The sequence below is a fragment of the Protobothrops mucrosquamatus genome, unplaced genomic scaffold (assembly GCF_001527695.2).
Source record: "Protobothrops mucrosquamatus isolate PMUCROS unplaced genomic scaffold, P.Mucros_1.0 scaffold4, whole genome shotgun sequence".
In the NCBI taxonomy this organism is placed as follows: Eukaryota; Metazoa; Chordata; class Lepidosauria; order Squamata; family Viperidae; genus Protobothrops; species Protobothrops mucrosquamatus.
This window is the reverse complement of record NW_015386391.1, coordinates 1579881-1603303: the sequence shown is the minus strand read 5'-3', so window position 1 is coordinate 1603303 and position 23423 is coordinate 1579881. Positions and strand designations below refer to the sequence as shown.

The window sequence follows — 23423 nt, the reverse complement described above, 5'->3', positions numbered from 1 at the left end:
TAGATGTGCCGGCTTCAGCTGAGAATTGCCAGGCATCTGGACTTGACTGGAGATAGCAGATGGGGAGGGGGAGTTGGTGGATGACAGTCGACAATCCTCGAATTACAACCATTTCGTTTAGCGACAGTTTGAAGTTACACCAGCACCGAGGAAAGGGCCACGGGTCCCAGCATGTAATAACCATCGCAGCCTCCCCCTGGCCACAGGATCAGAATTTGGCGCTTGGCAAACGGTGTGTATTTACGAGGGTTGCCGCATTCTGCAGCCGTGATCCCCATTTGTGATCTTCCCGGGTGACGAGGACCAGCGGTCAGTGGCTGAATTGGCAAGACCCATTTGCTCTTGACTTCAGGATTATAGACAGAAAAAAAGGGCGGAGAAGTGACGGAGAGGAAAACAGCCATCGTTTTAAAATTGAGGGCATCACAGTGAGGGTTTTGGGGGTACCGGCCTCCCTCTGGATGGAAGACTAGCAAAGAACAGCCAACGTTTGTGCGTCAACCAGCTTCAAATGATTCAATGCCGTATGAATCTCCCACTCTACCCAAATATAACTGGAAAATACCACACTGAGTCGGAATAAGCAGTAACTTCCTGTTTATTGGAGGAAAGGCCTTGGTACAAGAAGAAGAAGAAGAATTGCAGCTACGTCACCCTCGTCTTTCCACCTGCCCGGGGAAGGGGGGGCATCTCGGGCTGAGAACGATGCCCAAGTCGACAAAGGCCCGTTTCGGGGTGAAGCGAAGAAGCTACGAATCTGGCAACCTTAAAATTGATGGCTAAGTGGAGTTATTCTAAAGTCAGCCGTGGCCGTTCCCGGGAGTTAAATGCTGGTTAAAATAAGCTACGATACTATGCGCCCACTCTCTGCGTAAGAGGCAAGGAAAAGGGGTTTTTGCGACCTCTCGTGTGGATTAATATGAATGCCAAGTGAAGGAAAGCCCCAAACCATTCTCTGAACTAGCAGATTTCAGGGTGGAGTCAGATGGCCACTTGGATCTACAGGTAGTCCTCGCTTTATGACCAGACTTTCCCTTGCTAAGCAATTTACGATCTTTTTTTCTTAAATGATTTTACGATCTTTTTGCCATGGTAGTTTAAGCAAATCACGGCAGTTGTTGAGTGAACAACATGGTTGTTAAGCGAATCTGGCTTAACAAATCTGGAAGCCAGCTGGGAAACTTCAAACGGACCCTACACAGATGGTTGTAAATTGAGGACTACCTGTATCCTCTCAAAAAAGCCGTTGCTGCACCTATAAGAGGAGCAGCCGCTGTTTGTTGCCTCGGCTGTCTCGACACGGACAAATTCAATATTTAGGCATAGGATGGATATTTGGGTAAAAGAAATGGAAATCCTCGAAGCTGTCAACAATGTTGTGTGTGTGGTTGTTTTTTGTTTTTTTTAAAAAAAATAGTGATTGCATTTAAAAAATAATTTGGGACCAGCACCATCGAATAAAAGGGTCCTTGGACCACAACATCACAGCTGTGAGAGCCAAAAGCTAAATGAGCCAGTGGGAGGGCTGTTCCACGGGTGCAGCATAGTCCAGTCTCTGGACCAGGAATGTTTTCAATGGACATCCAAGAGAAGACAGGTGCCTTCTCCAAAAAGAAGGTGCCACACAGGTGCTGTAGCAAGCTTTGGGTCGTGCACATTGAGAGAACAAACGGGCACCTATTTCAAGCCCCTTGAACATCTGTTTTTCTCCAGCTGCCAGATCTTTGCAAGCCTCTCTTTGTTTTGTGTGGCTTTGCAACACGGGATCTACCCCAGGAGATGGGGAGATGTTCTGAAAAAGCAGCCATGTGAATTCACCCTTGCTGAGCTGCTAGTCCCCTAACCGGCAGATATGCGAAGCCAGGACGTGGGAAGTGTAAGATGTAGCCCGCACCTCTACGGTTGGCAAGAGAGCAGAGCTGGCTGCTGCAGTTAGTCAACCCTTTATTGGGCATGGCCTGTAGAGGGAATGGGGAAAAGAGCCTTAACATCCTTTAGAAAAGCAAAAAGAGGGGTGGGCTGGGGGGGGCTACAATGCAAATGCTTACAGCCAGGCCGCTTGCAAGCCGAGGGGATCTCCAAGCGGCTTCACAGGAAAGAGCTGAGCGGTTCCTGCTGCTGCCCTTCACTTTGCCCCCCCCCTTTACAACTTCTTGGCACAGTTGGGGCAGTAGACGTGCTCCAGGTGGAAGACAAAAGGCTTGTTGGCCAAGGGGATGGAGCACTTCTTGCAGTTGAAGCAGTACTCATGCCAGGAGTGGCCTTCGTGGCTCACCACATTGGTGCCTTTTCCAAAGCCTGGAGACAAGGAAAGAACAGAGAGCATCACACAAAATGAAATTTAATGTGGACAAAAGCAAGGTGTTACATCCAGGCAGGAGAAAGCCAAAGGTACGAGTACAGATTAGGCTTAACCTGGCTCAAAAACTGTGAGAGGGACCTTGGGGTCCTAGTGGATGATCACTTAAACGTGTGGCAGCAGCCAAAAAAGCTAATACAATCCTGGGTTGTATAAACAGAGGCATAGAATCGAGATCACGCGAAGTATTAGTACCGCTTTAAGGCCACATCTGGAATACTGCAACCAATTTTGGTCATCGCATTACAAAAAAGTTGTTGAGAGTTTGGGGGAAAAGTGCAAAGAAGAGCAACTAAGATGATTAAAGGCCTGGAGACAAACATGAAGAACAGTTGCAGGATTTGGGAATGGCCAGTCTAAAGAAAAGAAGGACTAGGGAGGACATGATAGCAATCTTCCAATATCTGAAGGGCTGCCACAAAGAAGAGGGGGTCAACTTATTTTCCAAAACATTAGAAGGCAGGACAATAAACGATGGAAACTAATCAAGAAGAGAAGCAACCTGGAATTAAGGAGAAATTTACTTTCAATGGGAACAATCAACCAGTGAAACAGCTTTTGCCTCCAGAGGTTGTGGGTGATCCATCACTGGAGTCTTTTAAGAAAAGTTTAGACAGTCACTTGTCTGAAATTGTATAGGGGCTCCTGCTTGAGCAGGGGGCTGGACTAAAAGACCTCCAAGGTCCCTTTCAGCTCTATTCCAATCACAGTTAGGGAGGTGCTGCTTCTCCAGAAGAGGGAGAGCAAGAAAGAACGTAGCTACCACGTGGTTCACCTGGAACCCTTCAGCAGATGCTTGGCTGCTTACCTGTTATGGGGTTCTTGCAATTGTTGCATTTCTTAGCCACGAAAGACTTGTAGCAATCCACACAGTAGAACAGGTCTTCAACTGCGGTGAAGCGTTGCCCGCCCAGCTTCTTGGTGCAAGTGGCACACACAAAGCACTCGGCATGGTAAGGCTGATCTTGGTAGGAGACGCCTCCAGAAGTGATGGCCTTGAAAGAAACCAGCCAACCGACAATCAGTGTTGAGTTCACGGAGTCGAACAAAGGTTAGCCTTGAGTCCCAAAGGCCCTGTGGAAATTCTCCATCAAATTTGCAGACCAAGGGATCAGAAGGATCACCTAGTCCAGGGGTAGGCAACCTTGGCTCTTTTATGACTCGTGGACTTCAACGCCCAGAATTCCTGAGCCAAGGTTGCCTACCCCTTACCTAGTCCAATGTTTCTCAACCTAGGCAGCTTTAAGGCTTGTGGACTTCAATTCCCAGAATTCCTCAGCCAGCCACCATGGCTGGCTGAGGCATTCTGGGAGTTGAAGTCTACAAGTCTTAAAGTTGCCAAGCTTGGAGACCCCTGTTCTGAATAACAAAGGGACCTTCAACTTCATGTTCTCGTGTCTATAGATCCGAAAGAGAGAGGGAGAAACGGTTGAAAACAAGAAAAATGGAGCGATGGTGCCCAAGACTTACATTCTTACACTTCACACAAGCCTTGGCAAACTTATGCTCATGGCAGGAAACGCAATAAATCTCATCTCCTTTGGGGAAGAAGCTGGCTGTGCCAATCACTTGCTTGCACTGGCTGCAAGTGAAACAATCCTTGTGCCACACGGTCTTCTTGTATTCCACGTTCTGGTCACCTGCAAAGAGAGGAGAGAAAGGGAAGGTCCCTGAGATGGGAGGTCTTCAGAGCTGAGAAAAGAAAACCTGGAATTGCCACCAAGTGTCCATCAGATCATTGGTGACCTCTTCGGGAAAGGTCTACGCTTTCAATCACAGGGAACTACAGTCCTCAACTTATGGCCACAATTTAGCCAAAAATTTCTGTGGTTAAGCGAGACATTTATTCAGTGACTTTTGGGGGTGTTCAGGAATAAACCTCAACTCAACACGAGCTTCCATTCCTAAGCCACAGTTGGCTGAATAGTGGACTGGATTCAGTGGACTGGATTCAGCCCAAAGAAGTCATGTTAGGCTTCACATGATGGGTGAAGCAGCCCAGATTTCCCCAAGGTGGAAATTGCTCTGGGATTAAGGAAGACCAGCCACCCATGGAGGAGACTGGCCCCTCCCGGCACCCTCACCTGCCACAATGGGCTTCAGGCAGCCTTTGCACTTAGGAGCATCCTCGTTGGTGGTGCACTTGTTGCACCACACCTTGTTGTTCTCCTTCAGCATGAAGGGCTCGTTCACCAGAGATGTGTAACACTTGAAGCAGCGGAAACAGTTGTCGTGCCAGTAGCGGTTCTTGAAATGCAGCTCCTGTGAGAGCAAGGGAAAACGTTTCGAAAGGGGTCTTTCTCCCAAGGGCACAGTCACATATCACCCATTCTTGTCAAGAAAATCACACCACTGTCCAAAGGACCCCACCCAGCCTTTAGCAATTTGGGGGATTGACCATTGCAATCGGGGCGATCCAGCTTCATGCCCTACCTTGGAATCAGCCCCGATGGGCTTCCGGCACTCGGCACAGGTGTTGGCGCAGAACTTCTCAAAGCACTTGACGCAGCAGTGGCGTCCCTCCTTCTGCACGTACTTCTTCCCATGCAGTGGGGTGCGGCAATAGTGGCAGTCGAAGCGTTCAGACATGGTGCCCACGGTGTAGCTGCTGGGACCTGCAGTGGGGAAGACATGGCAGAGTTGAGGACTGCAGGAAGCCTTGGGCACCCCAACGGGGCATTATGCAAGCCAAGCCAAGAAGCGAAGACAACAGTTGGCCCTGTTCTCATGAAGGGGCCAGTGCAAGTTGGAAAACTGGGCCAGCTGAACCTGGCAATGAAGCATTGAAGGCGAGGTTGGGCCCCAAAGAGACCTGGGTGATGCCACCTTCCCATAGGCTCTTTGTGGCCTATCTTCCCCCTTGTCTGCAGCAGAGATGATACTATGAGAAGGTCCTTCAAAAGTCTGGCGCTCCAGCTTGTTGGCCATTTCAGTTCTCAGCCCCAGACTCCATGCCACCCCAAAGCCACATGAGTGGAAACCTTCATTATATCTACATATAGTACATACAGATTCAGGTATGTCTAAATGTTAATGAAGCTGCTGTTGCTTGGGTTCTTTGCCCAGGCCCAGCCTTGTGTTTCTGGTTCATGTACCCCAATGTTACTTGTCATGCCCACTGCATCCCCAATTGCCAACAGCAGACATCCCAGAACCTCCTGGCATGGTGGCATCAGTGTGTTGACACTCTCACAGGACAAGTTTTTCTGAGTGCGACAGGATTAGCACAGCCTGAGAAGACTAACATAGTGTGGCAGGATTTTTTTTGCTTAAGGTTCATCAGCTGTGAAGTGATATAAGAGAAAGTGGTCCAGAATCCCCATTGGGTCAGTGTTTACACCAGATGGACCAAGAGTCCATTTTAGCATTAAATGCAGAAAATGAGACATAATTTTTGCATCGCCAGGGAGAGTTAAAAAAACTCCCAGCTCCCTGTCTTCTCCTGATGCCCAGCAAAGCCACCTCAACAAAAAAAAGTCAACCAAGCAAGGAGATTTCATCCAACTATTTCTGACTAGTAGAACAGCGCAGAGCTGGCTCTTCCTCAACACACCCACATCCGGGAAAAGGGGGCAGGACCCAGTTGCTGTTAACCACATCCTTCCGTTCTGGTTCATAAGGACCGGAAACTTGATAAAGCTGCTGCTGCTATCATAGATAAATTTTAAGAAAGGGGAAGTAGCAGAATAAAAGACTGACCGATAAAAAAGAAAGTCCTTGGCCATCTTGTGTTATTTGCAAGGGCAGAGTTGGGCTGAGCTATTCCCGTGGTCTTCCGTGAAAACAAGAAGCGCATTGAAAGAATAAAGGGGAAAGAAGAATGTGGCTGGCTGAAAAACATGGGAAGTTGCAGCCCCTGGTTGGCGAAGCCCATTGCATGCTCCCCAAAATTCAACAGGGTTCCCCAACTCTGAAAAGTCGGGAGTGTCTGAACTTAGGAGCAGAGGTGCAAAAGTCCTGTAGATGTGCTTCTCAAGAGTCAAGCTCACCAATGTGGGAATAGCTTCTGACCCCAAGAAATAATTTATGATAGCAGCATCTGGCTGGAGGTGGGGTTCCATGAGGACCACGTCCTCCCTTCTCTTCATCTGGCCGAAAGGTCCAACCACCTTAACCTTGATCCCCAACGTGGGATGGTCACTGGGTCACACCGGAGCAAGCCAGCAATCCACAGCAAGACTAGGGAAGGTGAAGAAAATCTAGCTAGCAAATCTAGCCAGGGTGCTAATTGCCAACGCATTCTTTCCTTCCTGCAGTCTAAAAATAGAGCAATTACCCCATTGTTTTCTTGACTCATTTGCCCTTTAACTGGATTACTTGGAATTTGGCCTTGCTATATAAAGTGTGTTGTATCATAGCAACGGTGTACAGGCGCACTCCCCCTTGCCACAGACGGGAAGGGCAGGGCTGATAAGGAGAATACCGCACCAGGGCAGGATGTGTGCCGGTCTCTCCAGAGATTTTGCAGAAAGGTGATAAACCTGCCACAAAAGAGCTCCAGGCTTGAGGGCTGTGGGGGGGGGGGGGAGAGAGAGAGAGAGCAAGAGAGATGAACTTTGTGGTCCTCCAACATGAAGAAGGGGGACTGAACGGGAGTGGGTTTTTAAAAAAAATATATATTGGAAAGCAATTGGAGCTGAGTTCACATGTTACACAAGAGTAGAGTAGAGTAGGAAGGGACCTTAGAGGTCTTCTAGTCCAACCCCCTGCTCAAGCAGGAAAACCTATAACATTTCAGACAATAACTGTCCAGTCTCTTCTTAAAAACCTCCAGTGATGGAGCGATTAAGCTGAGGTTTTGTGGACTGCTGTTTATTGACTGGCCAGGCTTGCTGGGTGGGTTAAGCGTGGTGGAACAACTAAAGCCAAATGGAAATAGACCACCGGGCAGGCACACAGCCATCCTGTTAGGGTCTTCATCATGGGAATTGAGCTTCTTATGGGGTTCCCAAAGAGGCTGTTTCTGCTGTCTGGAATGGCTGGGTTTTTTTATGGTGTCCTCTGAGATTATTGGTTTTTCTTGTGTAGTATTTTAGCGGCGTTTCTAAGCCACGGGATAAAAAAGACTTTAATCATCTTAGCCATGCCTCTACATGTTTGTAAGAGCATAAGATGCGCGCATGAGGTATTTGGGGAGAAAACCTGCAAACCTGCACAGACCCATCCTTGATTTACAGTCTTTCTTTGATGTCCTTTGAAGTATCACTGAGAAAAAGAGACAGCACTTTCCAAGAGATGGATGGATGGATGGATGGATGGATGGATGGATGGATGGATGGATGGATGGAAGGAAGGGAAGGAAGGAAGGAAGGAAGGAAGGAAGGAAGGAAGGAAGGAAGGAAGGAAGGAAGGAAGGAAGGAAGGAGCATGACAGAATCAGAGAACAAAATACATTCTTTTCTGTGCATCTAATGGTGCAGTATTAATCCATCTGAGCAGAAGAGGGGATGAAAGCAAAGAGGGGATGAATGCTCAGGCAGCTAAACAACTATTCATTATTCACTATTAATGTTAATGCTAAGACAAGTTTCTAGCCCACATGATTGAGAAGTTTGGTTTGGAAGTGATTAAGAGGGAAGGTGGGTGGCCTTACAGAAGTTAGATCCAGGAAGACCAGCAGGGTTCACCAATACTAAAAACCAATGAATGAAAAGATGCCAATAATTGGGGCCAGGTGCAGAATCCAGAGTCTTCCTTGCACAAAACCTTCAAATCAAGTTAAATGAAACCAATGTTTACCACTGCCACAGACCAGCATAAACTGGGGCAAGAACACAGTGGCTAAAGGGAGGCCCAGAAGCATAAAACGTACAAGAGGGATATCAATGCGATTTGGAAGACCTACAAACTAGATGGGTAGAATGAGATCAACCAGAAGGCCGCCAGTTGCTAGCGGTGAAACACTTGGGCATCAGAGCATTTGATGTGTCTCCTTGCTCTCGATTGGCTGGGTATTCAAGTCTTGGCCATTCAGGTATAGCATCATACCTGCAACCCCATCCAAAAATCCAAAATAAAACCTTGTGCAGAAGGCATCTAATCCTGATTGTGCCACGTTGCACGTGCCCCGATTTTCCATTTTAATTCCACCCCCACCACCCCCAAAGACATTTTCTCTGACAAGGTGGGAGGGAAGGAAGTCCTCTGGCAGAGGAAGGGGTACATGTTTTCAGAAAGGGGGCCAGCCCGGGAGCAAATAACCAACATAAATTAATCCAAATCCTGAACAAGAGACCTTCAGGGATTTTCCACACCCTCCAGCCATGGCTAAGGAATTGGCTCTTAACTGCCTGTCTCGGGGCTTTTGACTCTGAGCCTCAGTGGACCTAAGCTGTAAAACAGGTAGAATAAAACGGCTGTAGGAAACCTCTGAGGATCAAGTCAGCTTTACAGCCTTTCCGTCTGAATGGGAGCTGATTAGCTTGGTGTCCCGGTTAAGACAGGAAATCTCCAAGCATCAGGGGTTGAATTCCATTCAAGCCAAGTTGCAAAAGATTGAAGCTGCCTCCTCCAAAATCCTCCGTTGGGCTTGTTTTCTTTTTAAGGTCTGTAGAAGTATTTTAGTTTTTGCAAAAAGCCATCTACTACAGCGCTAAGGAGGACCACGCCTGCATCCAAAACTGGAAAAGAAATCCGTGCAGAGTTCTTTTCTGCAGCCTTAAGAGCTTCCTCAACCGCCTGCAACTTTCTGCAACGCCCTCCCGAATCCAGGACGAGGGGCATTCGGTCAAGCAGGGCCAGGAAGGAAAGGACCCCCCTGTTTCTGGCCACTGAAGCAAATGTGCCCCGCGGGGAACTTAAGCAGCTGTGGCTTCCTCATCCATTCCCACCGTGCATCACCGATTCTGGTGCCCAGTTACCTGAGTGCCGGTGATAAGCCATGCTGGTGTAAGGGCGAACCGACTCCTGGCTGGGCTGGATCAAGAGAAGGGAGCTGCTGAGTGACCTCCCACTCAGTTCACCAGCGTATACTTAAGGGAGGCTATTAATACGGGGGCCAGGGCTTCCCACACATGTCCACACCCCTCGCCCCGGCCTGTGGACTCCATCCCACTCAAAACATCTTACCATTTTAGGAGATCTCCAGGGAGAAAGAAGAATAGAGCCAGCGGAATGAAGCGCCCGCAACATATAAATACCTGCCGACTTCAGACTCCAAAACTCTCAAATGCCTGAAGGAACCCGAGACTGGAGAATTGGCTGCAAAGAGCAGCCGGGGTCAGCATCTTGAAGGGGGCCGCACCACATAATAAAAGAATAGTTGTGGGGCCCTGAGAGAGTGCTGGGGTGCCCCCCTCCCGCAGCTGGTCAGGCATGTGCCGGGGGCAAGGGGGGGACAAGAAACTCACCACCACCCCTCAAATGCCCACAATCAACTCTATTTCATTTTAGTTTTCTCTAAATATAAATGAGATGAATTCACCCAAGAGCTTTGGAGGGGCCCGGTGGTTGGAAGAACAATGAAAAAGAGGGGTGATTCTGATAGATGGTGAGATGAGAGATAGATGAGAAAGAGGGAACAGATGAAAGACAGACAGATGAGGGAGGGAGGGAGAGAGAGATGGATATAGATAGATATCACAAAGTTAACTGGAGACAAGGTAGAATACAAACTAAATATCCATATCACATAAATTCGAGGTGATAACATCTGAAGACATTCGGCCCCCAACAGCTCAGCACAGGCCTTAAAGTTCATCTACCATTAGTCATCATTAAGATTATAGCCCTCCACAAAATTTGCTGTGACATCTGAAACTGCCTCTGACAAACATCGGTTTCCAATTGGCCACTGAGCAATGACTTGAAGAGGGTCTCTTAACTCATCCAGGCCATTGTCCTGCTCCCCATTTTTCTTTTTGCCCGGACTGGAAGGCATGATAACATGAAGTGATGCTCTGAGGTCCAGGGAGTCTGCAACTCAATCAATCGGAATAGAGGAGCTGGAAGGGACCTTGGAGGTCTTCTAGTCCAACCCCCTGCTCAAGCAGGAGATCCTATATCATTTCAGACAAATGGTTGTCCAGTCTCTTCTTTAAAATCTCCAGTGTTGGAGCACCCACAACTTCTGGAGGCAAGCAGTTCCACTGATTAATTGTTCTCACTGTCAGGAAATTTCTCCTTAGTTCTAGGCTGCTTCTCTCCTTGATTAGTTTCCATCTGTTGTTTCTTGTCCTGCCTTCAGGTGCTTTGGAAAATAGGTTGATCCCCCTCTTCTCTATGAGAGTCCCTCAAATATTGGAAGCCTGCTATCATGTCGCCCCTGGTCCTTCTTTTCGTTAAACTAGACATACCCAATCCCTGCAAACGTTGCTTTACCTCAAGGTCAGGGTTTGGCCTGATTGCTGGTTAGGTCTAGGGGGTGACCCCACTGAGTTTTCCTAACCAGTGTCTTCCCTAAACCCTAAAAGGGAAAGGATGAGTAGGACAGGGTCTTCTCACATTTCCCCATCATTTGGCACCAGAGAATAAAAACAGCCCCAGCATGGATGAATCATTAGTCACTCTCGGCAAATGGAGAAACTCTGCAGGGGTGAAGAGAGAATGGAAAGGGCATCACATCTAAACTTTGGAATAACATTTCACATTCGGACAACCTATAAGTGCCTTTTCCGTGGGGAGGGGGAGGGCTGTTCCAATGCCAGTAAGGACTGGGTGCGGTTATGGTTTCATTTGGAAAGAAAGGCCAGGCCAAAAACATTGGCCTGGCGCAGAACGTAAGCGAACCCTCCCCAAGAGAAATGTGGATGGGATCTAAAAGAGAAGATGGCTTCCGGGCATAATGAATACGAAGAGAAGAGCCAGTGTGAAAATGCTGGAACATTTCTTTTACACAGGAGTTGCTCCATCTGGCTTCTCAATGATTCATTTTTCTTGCTTTGGAAAGTGTCCCAGGTTTGACCCAGATTAGCAGCGCAAAGACTGGGCACAGAGAGAGGGGGAAGATCAAAAGGTCTGCAGTGCTATGATGCCAAGCTAAAGCTGATTGATGGTCTTCTCTCTGCCAGGGACCTCTTAGCAACCCAGCTGTGACGTTTCATTTCAACAACAGGTGGGACTTGAGCAGAAGCCTAGGAGAAGAGCAAATATTTATGGAGCAGGACAGTGAGTAAAACCAAACAAATCAGGATGTCTCTGGTGGATAAGATTTTAACAAATGCCAGCTCACTCTTTTCCATTCTTCATAAATCCTTCAAAGTCTCCACTCAGATTTGAACTTCCCAGAACCACCTCCCGGGAGAGACCCTGTCCTCTTGGCCTCAGCTGCCCTACCAGGTTGTTGGCAAGATGCCTTCCCTGAAAGAAGACCAAAATTAAAGAAGAGGATTCATGAGACAGTCATCAAACGAATGGGGTCACCTGATCCAGCTCTGACAGCTCTTCATGGCTGCTCCATAAATGGGGTATGATCTTCTCCAAGCTCCTCATTGCTATCGTCCTTTGCACCCAACACCATCCAATAAAAAATCCATTAAACAGTGACCAGCCTGGGCAACGAGCATTGCCCGTACGCACTTAAAAGATGCAAAAGTGAAGCTGGTCTTTGTGGGACACACCTTCGCCTGTACAGTAGGTACAAGTATGCTCATGATTGTAATACAGAAAATAGATACCCAGCTGTTTTTTGCCCTTGGGAGCAAAAAAAAAACAACCGACTTAAAAATAGCACAGAAAGCAATTTTTTCTGCTTGTAAGACTAGGAGGAATGTCCAGCCAAATGGCTGTCCTACATCTGGAGAGATCAATTCTGGAATTCTGGAGATCAATTCTGGAATTCTCAGGGGGATGAATTGGCCAGCTGTTTGCTTTGGGGAGAGTTGTAGCCAACTTTATGGAAGTTAAAAAAAAGCAGTTTGTCTCCTCAAGACCAAGAAGAACCACTGCCATGATGGGCTAGAGTTCCATGTTCAAATCCTCTCCGTGGTAGCCCCTGAAATACTGGAATGCTGCTATCATGTCCCCCCTAGTCCTTCTTTTCTCTAAACTAGCCAAATCCAGTTCCTGCAACCGTTCTTCATATGTTTTAGTCTCCAGGCCTTTAATCATCTTTGTTGCTCTTCTCCGCACTTTTTCCAAAGTCTCAACAACTCTCAACAAAGTCTCAACTGGAGGAGTGATGGATGCATGGTGATGTGAACTATTGGAGAAAAAGAGATACAAATCTGGACCCCGGCGATGATGGTGGCCATGGGACGGTCCCAACCAATGTCACTATCCATCTGTCATTTCTCTACAAGAAGAACAAAGCTTCCCAATGACTCGATGGAGTGGAATCTATTGGAAAGGATTATCTGCAAAGGTTATCCTGGAAATAGTCCGGATGAAGTCTGCTATCTTTGGCACCGAGACAGGCCAAATAGTGTCCTAAAATTACTCTTTGGGCTTTGGTCCATCGTCCTCTACCTCTCCATGAGAACATGCCAAACACAAAAAAAAAGGCATCCTCACTTGAAGGAGGACCTAATCCCTTTGCAACCCTGCCAGCACAAGGGTTTAATTTCCATGGTGTTGAGAAGGCAACTCAACACACACAGAAGGAGGCAACCAGATCGAATGTCCGGGGACGGTTTCTCTAACTAGCAGGAGAGCCCCCAACTGCTTGTGATGAGAAAAAATGAGGTTGAAGGACCCAAACTTAATAGTTGTTCCCTTGAGGTGCTGAATGGTTCATCTCTAGATCTTGAGAACTTCTACCATCCGTTGAGGTTCAGAGGTGGAAACAGAAGGCTTGAAATCAGCCGCCCCAAAACTTAAATTTGAGGGTGAACTGGGATTCAGAAGGAAAATCTGAAGGGAAAGACATTTGATACCCTCTGGATACAACTCTATGGGGATGGAAGCAAAACGGGCTGCAGCACAACCCCCGGTAGACGTTACTCTGCGGAATTAATTTAGATTAAAACAGATTGGAGGACTTCAAACAGAACAGAATTTAAAGCAGAGTTTAAGCTCTCCACCGGCTGAAAGTATATTGAGTCTTCCTTAAAATCTAACCTTTTATAAAATTTCAGCTCTAGATGGTTAAACCTCCCTTTACTTTTATGCAACTCCTGGGTTTGCTAAGAGGCTGTCCTAAAAAGCTCAGCCAGATGCCAGAGATGGCTGCTTTTGCAAAAACTCCCATGGGCCATCTCACCATGCTTCGTTGCATGCCTCTTTGCCTGTCAATGGACTGGCCCAGTTCCTTGTGCGACCGAAGACACCTTCAGAACCCTTCCAGTCAAGGTATTTTAAGAATAATTGGGAAATCTATGCCTCTTCCTCAATCCCTTCACCAACTTACTTGTAGCTTGCATACAAATATCAAATTTATAGAACAAGCCAACTAATAGTTGTACCCTTTGGGTCAGCAGAGATAAGTCAAGGCCCCATTATGCCCTGGCCTTTATTTTTTATTCACCAACGGTCCATAAAAGCTTGCCTTCATCTTCATCCTTGAATGTTTCATCTTCATCATTGAAAGTCTTGCCTTCCTCTTCCCCAGGGGTGCTCCCGTTCATGTGGGCAACCAGAGGCCTCCCGTCCTAGGCCACTTCCCGGGATGCTCTCAGGATACAGGAGGAAAGATCTGGCAGTTGCTAGGCGCTGAAGGACCAGGGAAGTTCTGGTTGTTGCCTGGCAACCACCTTGAATTCTACGCATCTCTCAAGCCTCAGAGATTTGTATCCTTCCTAACCTGGTGCCTTTCAAAAATATTGGACACCAACTTCCATAATCCACAGCCATCTGGAGTAATGTCTTCAGGATTCAATGGAAGGTTGCTGTTTTTTTAATTTTATTTTTGGGAAAAGCTTTCAGTGCCAATGCATTCATGACTCGACACTAAATAAATAAATAAATAAATAAATAAATAACTGTCTTGGAAGGTTGCAAATGTTTTCTGAGACGAGGCCAAGAAACCAGCAGGATTGTTCCTTCGCTCAACTTGATGGAGGCTTTATTTAGCCAACCGTGGCTAATTTGGGCAAAGCTAAGCAGGATCCAGCTCAATGAGTATTGAGATTAGGACACCACCAGGAAGAGCCAACGCTGGAAACTAGACTTGGAAGTTTGTTTGTATGCTTTAAGCAGAAAGCCGTCACAGCAAGCCGGGTCTATATTTTTGCCCAGAAAACTGTGAACGTTGCACGGCATCATCAGCAGTGGCACCCAGCTCAACGAAGCCTTGACTTTTTCACATGTGAAAGAGCTCCTTAATGTTAGCTGCCGAGGCACCGGAGATGTGATGGGAACACTGCTTCGTAATGTGTGTCATTTGATTGGTTCGTTGTCCGCTTCACAGTTTGCAGAAACACACTAGTTAAAAAGAATGTCTAAACAACACGGACCCTGAAAATTTAAATGTTTTCCCTCCTGCCTCCTTCAAAAAATCACACTGAGTCACCCAGAAACCTTTTCATTTTCCAATATACATGATAGATGGGGCTTCGGGTTCCTGGCAGCGGGTCTGTTTAGGTAACGACAACAATAACACAACCCAGACTTTATCGGTTAGCCGGAGACTTTGCCTCTCTGCATGTCCAAACAGTCTGCGAGGCGGGAAGTGGTGGGGAAACCAGAAGGAAGAGGCAAGGTCTCTGCCAACTCTTGCATTAGAAAAAGAAAAATGGCATTTTTTTCTTTTTAACCCAAAGCTGTAATCTGTGCAAGAAAAAGCTGTCCAGCTCAATCTCCCGCATACTTTTAGCTTCGTGCCCGGATCATGTTCCCTCTTTGGCTCCGAAAGTCCAGCCTTCCACATTATCAGCCCCCTTGTTAACGCCACGGTATGGATTTATGGTTTAAATTAGGACTTGGCGAGAAGGCCAGCCGCTCTCAAAAAAATCCCCATGAGTCATGTGTTTAGAATGGATTTCTTCCTTGGCTTTTTTGACACCAAGAATGCAGATCTCGGGGCTGGGGTGGGGTCAAGGGAAGGGAAGGGAAGGGACAAAAGGGCGCCCGGCTATCAGGGAGGTGTGATTTTTGCACAGCTAAAGGCCTCTGTGGCTGACCACTTCCTGCATGCCAAAAAAGGGGGGGGAGGGAGAATGCAGCTATTTTAATTACACGTAATTTCCAAAATGAGATGGATTCCATTGATGACTTAAGCTCCCTAATGCATTCAATGACCTTTGTTTCAAAGGTATCGCCTGCCAGCACAGGTTTCAATGCACTGAATTTATCAATTTTGTAGTCTCCCACTACTCATAAAAATAGTCTGAGCTGAGAAAACAATATTAAGAAGGGTGTGATAAAAGGGAATGAATAAAAAAGCAAAATTAAGCAGGGAAAGATCCTTGAGAACATGTCAGAGGCCACGAATTCAGGGTTTTCCCCTGGAATAGCCTGAGGTTTGGCCCCGGACTCCGTTCTTGGAGAAGATGTGGCAGAGTTGAGGGCCACCACAAAGAAAGTCCTGGTTTTATGGTTAAGACCTAATTTGTGGGTGGGATGAGATGAGATATCCCCAGATCAAAGAAGATGGGTTACAGGAGCAAGATGGTCCTCTTGAGACATCCAGGACCAAAAGGTCAAAGAGCAACAATTCTTTGAGTTTGGAGAAGAACTGGATTTGTTATTAGAAGAAAAAGGTCTTCCTGGTGATCGATTCACCTTTCAGAGACTGCCCACCCATTTTCCACAGGGTACCTTTGACCCCCAACTTTGAGAACATGGAAATAAGGTTAAAAGGCTGGAGGCCTCTGAAGGTTTTGGGGCTTAGAAAGGTCAGACCCCCCCAGGGGACAACAGCGAATCGTGTCTGCCAGCCAGGGAGAAAAGCCACTAACGGCCCAACCTTGGATACCCTGGAGGTCTCTGGCCACAGCAGGTACCTACACAGTCTGAGGGTTGAGTAGAGATCTTGAGATGTCCTCAGCAACGTTTGGAGGGAAGGAGGCTAGATATGGAATTGGGGGTCCCCTATTGGAACCCCCTGCTTTCGAAGCATTTGCAAGGGGCATCAAAGATGGATGAAGGAGAGATCCCAGTAGCTCCACACACAGTAGCACCGAAACACAATGCCCCCATTTTAAAAAAATAAAATAAAATGCTCCCCTCCCCCCAAGGTCCAGTCCTGCTCCCCCCTTCCACCCGGGAGGCATCTGGAGAAACAAAGGGAGAAGACAGAGGAGCTGTCTGATGAAAGAGGAAAAAGAAAATGAAATAAAAACTTCTCCCATAGTTTACTTTGACACGTCTGCCAAGGCTGGCTTCCGCTTAGCATCGGCTGGCTTCACTCAACCAGCCCCACTGAAATGGCTGCCTGATTCGTGGCTTCAAATGAGTTGTGTGAATCCAGGCAGAGAAGACCTGGGTCAGAGGCTGAAGAAGATGGGGAGCGGGAGAAAGCCACTCGTGAGGCCTCAAGCTTCCCTGATTCATACAACAGGTGAAGCTAAAGTGGAGTTATCCGCCATCTCCTATGGCTGCCCCGGAGACTGAGAGGGCAGGTCACCCCACCACTGACCTGGGGGGACGGTCAGTGCCACAAAAGCCATCTGAGTCAAATCTCTCATTCCCGGTGGCGAAAATTTGGAGAACAGCAACTCATACCGGGAAGCACCTGGAATCCCCTTTGAGCAGGGAATCACGCAGAGACACATCGGCAATCCCCCCCCCCTCGGAAGAGGCTCTGGTTTATTTTCCCAATAGAAAGGATTGCGGAATCTGAAAGATTTATTGTCCTGGGGGCTGATCTTGTGTCCTATAATTTTATACTGGCTCTGAAGAATGTAAACTATTTTCCCACTCTTAAATCAGATTTATAATTAGAGGACGCCTGGATGGCTCATTCCGGAGATGGAGCCGGGATTTATTCTGACTCTTGCCTTGGAAATAAAACAGGTGGGGTGGGGGTGTCTGAGCAGCCCCCCCCCTTTCATTCTCCCAATACTTGGAATAAGGGGAATACAACTGCAGGAATATAGCCCCTGCAGGGCTGAAAATCATACTGAGAAAGTGTAAAATAGTATTCTTTCACATGTGCAAACTTCTCATGCTTTAAAAAAAGCAAAACGTCATCCAAGTAGGGTTGGCTGGGGATTATGGGTACCGGCATCCGAAATGCCTGGAAGGCCTCTGAGTCTTAATTCCTCTTAAGTAAACACAATAGTTCTTATTGCCTGTTTGCCTGGCAATATGCTGGATCTTTTTTTACGGGAATAAATTTATTCTTGGGGATTAAGTTATCCCTTTTACGAGGATAAGCAAGAAGAGACGTTGAATAAGTACCATGAACGAAGGGTTAAAATGCCCTCCTATAATTTGGAAGGAAGAGAAATCAAGAGCTTTTCAGGACAAGCTCCCTTCACCCCTCCAGATGGGAAATGAAATAAACAGATTTATAGCAGCTGTTTTCAAGAGATGCTTGCTATTTGTTCCTCATTCCTGACCTTTTTTTTTTCTTTCCTTCCCAAAGTCCATTTTATCCATCAAAAACCCTTCCAGGCATCCCTTTCCCAAAAGGGCAGTTTTGCAATTTGAGTTTTAATCCTCTTGTTGGCTGTGAGGTGAGCAACTACCGTATATAAAGGGTTGAAGGCAACCTTAGCAAATTTAAGATAAGTGGATTTCAACTCCCAGAGTTGGCTGGCTGGGGCATTCTGGGAGTTGAAGTCCATAAGTCTAAATAAACAAATAAACCGATCCAACGAAACTTCATTCAACAAAGTTGTTTGGCCTCAGAAGCCTACAGCTAATTTTGTACACATTATTCTTATCTGTGACCATAATAAAAGACTGAATTTTTGGCACAGACTTTTCATTCTGCCCAACCCTCCTGAGCTGCTTATTCTGCTAAAGAGGCAGGCAAAATATCAAGCTCCCCTTGTCTCTTGTGGCAGTCAGTTCCACCAGTGTTTTTATAAGGCGGGGCTCTTTCTGTGAAACCAAGGCAGATTCTGGACTTGGGAAACTGTTTATTTGTTGGGCAGAACCTTTAGTTCCTGCTCCTGTTCCTGTTCCTGTTCTCAGAGCCGGATGCAAGAGACACAGGAGGGTCTATGTTATCCATGGCATGAGCCAACCCAGGTCATCCTCTGTGCAGCAACTGGGAGGAACAGGAGTTAAATCTGATTTTGCTGGTGCCTAGATTGATACATCTCAATTGTTCCATTTACCAAATAAGCCATGCATCCAGGCAACCTACAGAGGGCAGCGGAGGGTAGTTTTTTCCTGAACTAAATTTCTCTGCTGCCCCCCAGTGGTCAACCCAGAATGCAACCAACAAAAGATTCCGAAGTCAAAAGATTGGCAAGTTAGCCTGTATTGTTGTGAGGTTGGGTATAGATATTGAGATGCTCCAGAGCCCTCCTTGGTGTCTGTCCAGTGCAAAACCCTTTTAGTCCACAGCAAAGAAATAGGGAAGTAATAGTCAATTGGAAACAGTAGTCCAGTTTTACAAGGAGTAAAATTTAAGCCATTTCTAGCTGTTCGGTGTAAAGTTCCCCGTGTCTTTGAAAACCTGTTTTACTAGTAATCAGTCAATGGAAATGACCCTGTCAACAAAGCCATAAGGGCAAAACCTCTATGGACTGCCTTCATCCAGAAAAACTAGCCAACAACTCTGGGTTTTTCAGAGAGAGCCTAATGGTGGAGGCACCAGGTTAGAAACCAGGAGACGGTGAGTTCTAGTTCTGCTTCAGATATGAGAACCAGCTGGGTGACCTTGAGCCAGTCCCTCCCTCTCGCCCAACCCACCTCATAGGATTGTTGTTGTTATTGGGGAAGATAGGAGGAGGAAGGAATATTAGGTCTGTTCACTGCCTGGAGTCACTTATAAAAAATAATAAGGGCTGGATAAAAATAAACACAATAATAAATATGTAAGAATCATCTTGGCAAGCTGGGCAGCATAGAAATCTAATAATATAAAAATAAAGCAGATCTGATCCTGCTTCGTTTTCAAGATTAACTATAGCCAGCTAGGACCTTGTCCATTTTTTGCAAAGCACTCCAAAATGAATATCTACGCATTTCACACACACACACACACACACACACACAAACACACAAACTATTTGTGTGCACTGGAAAAACTAAGTCAATAAATTTAATTGCAGTTGAAATTGAATTAAGGAAGTGATCCAAGCTGGGCCATTACTGACAACAAGTCTGGGGGATGGTGAAGATTTAGCAGTAAGGAAACTATATAAGGGAAACAGTTAAAACTTTTGGGACAAATCAGGGTTGAATTTAATGCTGCCCTGATGCCATTAATAAGGTCCTGCTGCATTACTCTAGAATAATCCTACCATTTATCAAAACTGTTTATTCCGTATCCTGGAAACAGGGTTGATTTTGTGAATTGGGAAATAAAGTTGGGAAATTATGTTGCGTTCATGTCTCTCCTGAAAGAAATCTGCAAATAAACCAGACATGATGTCAGCCTCGCTATCTTTTACAATACCTTAAGCTAGATTCCATCTCCCCTGTTTCATTTATAGGCAATTTTTTAAAAAATGAAGGGTTTTCATGCTTATACACTTTCTGTGAGGGAGATGGGCGGTTTCATAACCGAATAGATAGATAGATAAATAAATACTGGGGAATCCATTTATTTATTTACTTCTTCATCTCCTTTCTGTACCGCCTGCCTCATCTAAATAATTCCAGGAGGTTCTGATGAAAGCATAACACAAAACATAAAAGCATCAGTAAGAACAAAGTTGAAAACAGAATTAAAAGACAGGGTTACTGTGTTAAAAGTTCAAAAGTTAAAAAAACTAAAAGGGTTAGTTTCCCAAGGTTAGCTAACATTCATGCCAATGACAAAACGGTTCAAACCAGGGATCTGCAGACCATGATTTTATTTTTTTTTGTGCCCTGACTGTTCAAGTCCTATTTGCCATCTACAAAACACAAACTCAGAGACTTCTCAAGGAGCTGATCACACCCAAGTTTAGCTTCTTAGCGTTAGTGTAAGAGACAAGAAGTTGAAAGGTTTACGATGCAAAGACAGATGTTTAAAACCTCTGGCTTTCTTCAGAAATCAGGAGGGGGTTTCTAGCACCTTTTCCAATTAACTTTATTAAAATACATAATCACTTGCCTTTGAGGAAGTAAACAATAGGTCTCAAAAGTTTGTGCCTTTTACTAAAATAAATTAACCAGTTAGAAATAGGTGCCAGCAGATTCCTCCTGATCTTTGAGTACTATGGACTGACATTGCTTCTCTCTTGCAATTTCAGATGATATCAAACTTAAAAAATGGTCCTAGAAATAACACTGGGGTAGGGATGGACAAAAGTATTATTTTCCCACCTGAACAAAAGGGAATTGCAAAACTACAAAGCATCAGGTCTCTTCAGCAAAAGTTTGAGCAGAACTACCAAACAAAAGAGAGAGGGACAGACTTAATGCACTCTCCAGGTTTAACAACCTTAATTATGCAAAGCATGCAAAATATCCTTCATTTTTTCTGGTCTTAAAGACAGTGGTGGATGGGTTAGGACTACATCCCCCAGAAGCCACAGCCCAGCCTGTGCTTCTAGCTGAGAGTTGTGGGACTGGTCGTCCCCATGAAGGGGAAATGTTTGCATCCAAAGCCCACAGGGAACGGAAAGTTTTAATTTGCCAACCCATATTGGATAGCCTCCTTAGGATGCCAGGGAAGGAAATTAAACTGAAATGAAATCTCCTCTTTTAAAGGGAGGAAGGAATGCAATTCTCCCTTCCTTCCAGCTTAGTAAAGAATGAACTTTGACTCAGCTTGGGTTGTTCCAACTAAGCCTCCAGAACGCATTGCCTTTTTGCTGCGTCCCCTAATTTGCCAAGAGGACCCCCAAATCTCAGCTCGTCCACCGGGATGCAGAAGGAGATGCTAGAGAGGAAGGGGGGGACCGACTCACCCACCGCCAGCAGAGTCTTCTAAGCAGCTGTTTGGGTACCAGGAGAGCCTCTGCAGAAGCCGATGTGCAGGAGAGCGAGAAGGCAGGGCAGGAACTAAAAAGCCATTTGATACAGGGTGGAGCCCAGGAGGGAGGGAGCTGGGCACGGAAAAGAAGCAAAAAAGAAAAGACAGAGAAAAGAAGCAACACATGGAAACGAATCAAGGAGAGAAGCAACCTGGAACTAAGGAGAAATTTCCTGACAGTAAGAACAATTAACCAGTGGAATGGCTTTCCTCTAGAAGTTGTGGGTGCTCCAACACTGGAGGTTTTTAAGAAGAGACTGGACAGCCACTTGTCCGAAAGGGTATAGAGTCTCCTGCTTGAGCAGGGGGTTGGACTAGAGGATCTCCAAGGTCCCTTCCAGCTCTGTTATTCTGTTATTCTCTGTGGATTTGGGACAGAGGTGTGATGGATCACTGCTCAAATCCTTGGGGCTGTTATCCGCCAGCGTTGTCCACCTGAAAAAGGATTGTTGGCCACTATCAAGGGGCTGTCATGAAGAAGAGGGGGTCAACTTCTTCTCCAAAGCACCTGAAGGCAGGCCAAGAAGCAACACATGGAAACTAATCAAGGAGAGAAACAACCTGGAACTAAGGAGAAATTTCCTGACAATGAGAACAATTAACCAGTGGAACTACTGGCCTCCAGAAGTTGTGGGTGCTCCAACACTGGAGGTTGTTAAGAAGAGATTGGAGAGCCATTTGTCTGACATGGTCTAGGGCTTCCTGCCTGAGCAGTGTGGACATCACTGAGGTTGCAGATGTGCTTTTCTCCAATTTGATGTCAGCTTCACTGCAAGTCTGAACAAGTCTTTGGCATGGTGGAAGATAAACCCTTCAAACAGAATAATAAGGGACCTTGGAGGTCTTCTAGTCCAACCCCCTGCTAAAGCAGGAGACCCTATACTATTTCAGACAAATGGCTGTCCAATCTCTTCTTTAACATCTCCAATTTCTGAAGGCAAGCCGTTCCATTGATTAATTATTCTAACTGTCGGGAAGTTGCTCCTTAATTCTAACTTGGATCTCTCCTTGATTAGTTTCCATCTATTACTTCTTGTCCTGCCTTCAGGTGCTTTGGAGAATAGCTTAACCCCCCTCTTCTTTGTGGCAGCCCCTCAAATATTAAAACACGGCCATCCTATTTCCCTTAATCCTTCATTGAGTGGACCTACCCAGTTCCCATAACCATTCACCATATATTTTAGCCTCCAGATCCCCAACCATCTTTGTTGCTCTTCTCTTCACTCTTTCCAGAGTCTCGACACCGTTTTTGTATTGTGATGACCAAAAACAGGATGACAAACAGATTTTGAAAAGAAAGCGAAAAGGAACAATTCTCCCCCCCCCCCCAGAAAAAGGGTCGCTGTTACCCAACCTTTCGGAAGAGGTTCCAAGTTGCAACAGGGAAAGATGACAATTGTAGGATTTGGGTGCAAAACGGACGAAATGTGCTCGTAAAATCAGCAGTCTTAAAACCAGCCCTTGGCACCCAGAAAAACTGGTCTTTAGTGCCATAAAAGGCTTGGCAGGAACCAGCCAACCCTCGGTTCAGTTCCTCCCTGCTCCCCACCACATTGTCACAATTCAGAAGAATTGACCCACGGCTTATAAACAGTTTAGATAAAATTGCGCTGAAGGGAAGTGACTTCAGCCACCAGGAATTTTTATGCTGAAGGTTGGGATGGAGGTGTGGGGGGGAGGGCGAGAAGGCCAGAAAAATGAGTGACAGTGGAAAATAGGAGGGGGCATATCTTTTATTGCCCCGGGGTTACAAAATTCTCTCCCCCCCCTCTTTTTTTTTTCAACCCGCCTGAGGACTTAGCACTCCTCAGAAGGTTATGGTGAAATTTGTTTCCACTCAGTTTCGTAAAGACGAACAGTAGAGATTTCTTAGAAAGAGAAAAGAGTTTCAGGGAAGCTGGTGCCAAGGGAGGGAGCTGCAGAAATGCCAGGCGACTCTCCTGAATGAAGGGCGAGGGTCTCGCACGCCTCTTGGAAGACCAGGGGACTGAGGGCCAGGTGTGAATTGCAGCCTCAGGCATCCTCAGCTGCAGTCTCCCTGGCTGCTCTTCCTTCCTGTGGGATGGAATTGGAGGTGAGGGTTGGGCAGCCAAGCAGGCTGCGGAGGTCTGGCAGGCTGGTATTGGGGTGAAGCAGCATCGCTGGCAGACTCAGAAGGGCAGCCTG

The 23423-nt window shown here is 46.4% G+C and overlaps 1 protein-coding gene across 3 annotated transcripts; it reads right to left on the bottom strand.

Annotated features, from left to right (window-relative positions):
• Positions 1 to 580: 580 nt before the first annotated feature.
• FHL1 (four and a half LIM domains 1) lies at positions 581 to 21256 on the bottom strand. 3 transcript variants are annotated; one of them, XM_015832467.1, is made up of 6 exons: positions 21197 to 21256; positions 4793 to 4974; positions 4444 to 4621; positions 3830 to 3999; positions 3168 to 3354; positions 581 to 2298 (listed from the first exon to the last, which is right to left on the bottom strand). In XM_015832467.1, exons 2-6 carry the CDS (start codon positions 4946 to 4948, stop codon positions 2144 to 2146), a joined length of 846 nt encoding a protein of 281 aa, XP_015687953.1. In that variant the 5' UTR covers positions 4949 to 4974; positions 21197 to 21256; the 3' UTR covers positions 581 to 2143. The 3 variants fall into 3 exon arrangements, with proteins under 3 accessions (XP_015687953.1, XP_015687954.1, XP_015687952.1); XM_015832468.1 differs by having other exon boundaries at positions 21193 to 21211; XM_015832466.1 differs by lacking the exon at positions 21197 to 21256 and adding an exon at positions 9220 to 9326.
• Between the last annotated feature and the right edge of the window lie 2167 nt (positions 21257 to 23423).

Coding starts and splice junctions, on each gene's coding strand:
- FHL1 (XM_015832466.1), bottom strand. CDS start 9,241: ATGGCTTATCACCGGCACTCAG. Junction 4,975..9,219: donor GGCTTATCACCGGCACTCAG/GTAACTGGGCAC, acceptor TCCCCACTGCAG/GTCCCAGCAGCTACACCGTG. Junction 4,622..4,792: donor CCATCGGGGCTGATTCCAAG/GTAGGGCATGAA, acceptor TTGCTCTCACAG/GAGCTGCATTTCAAGAACCG.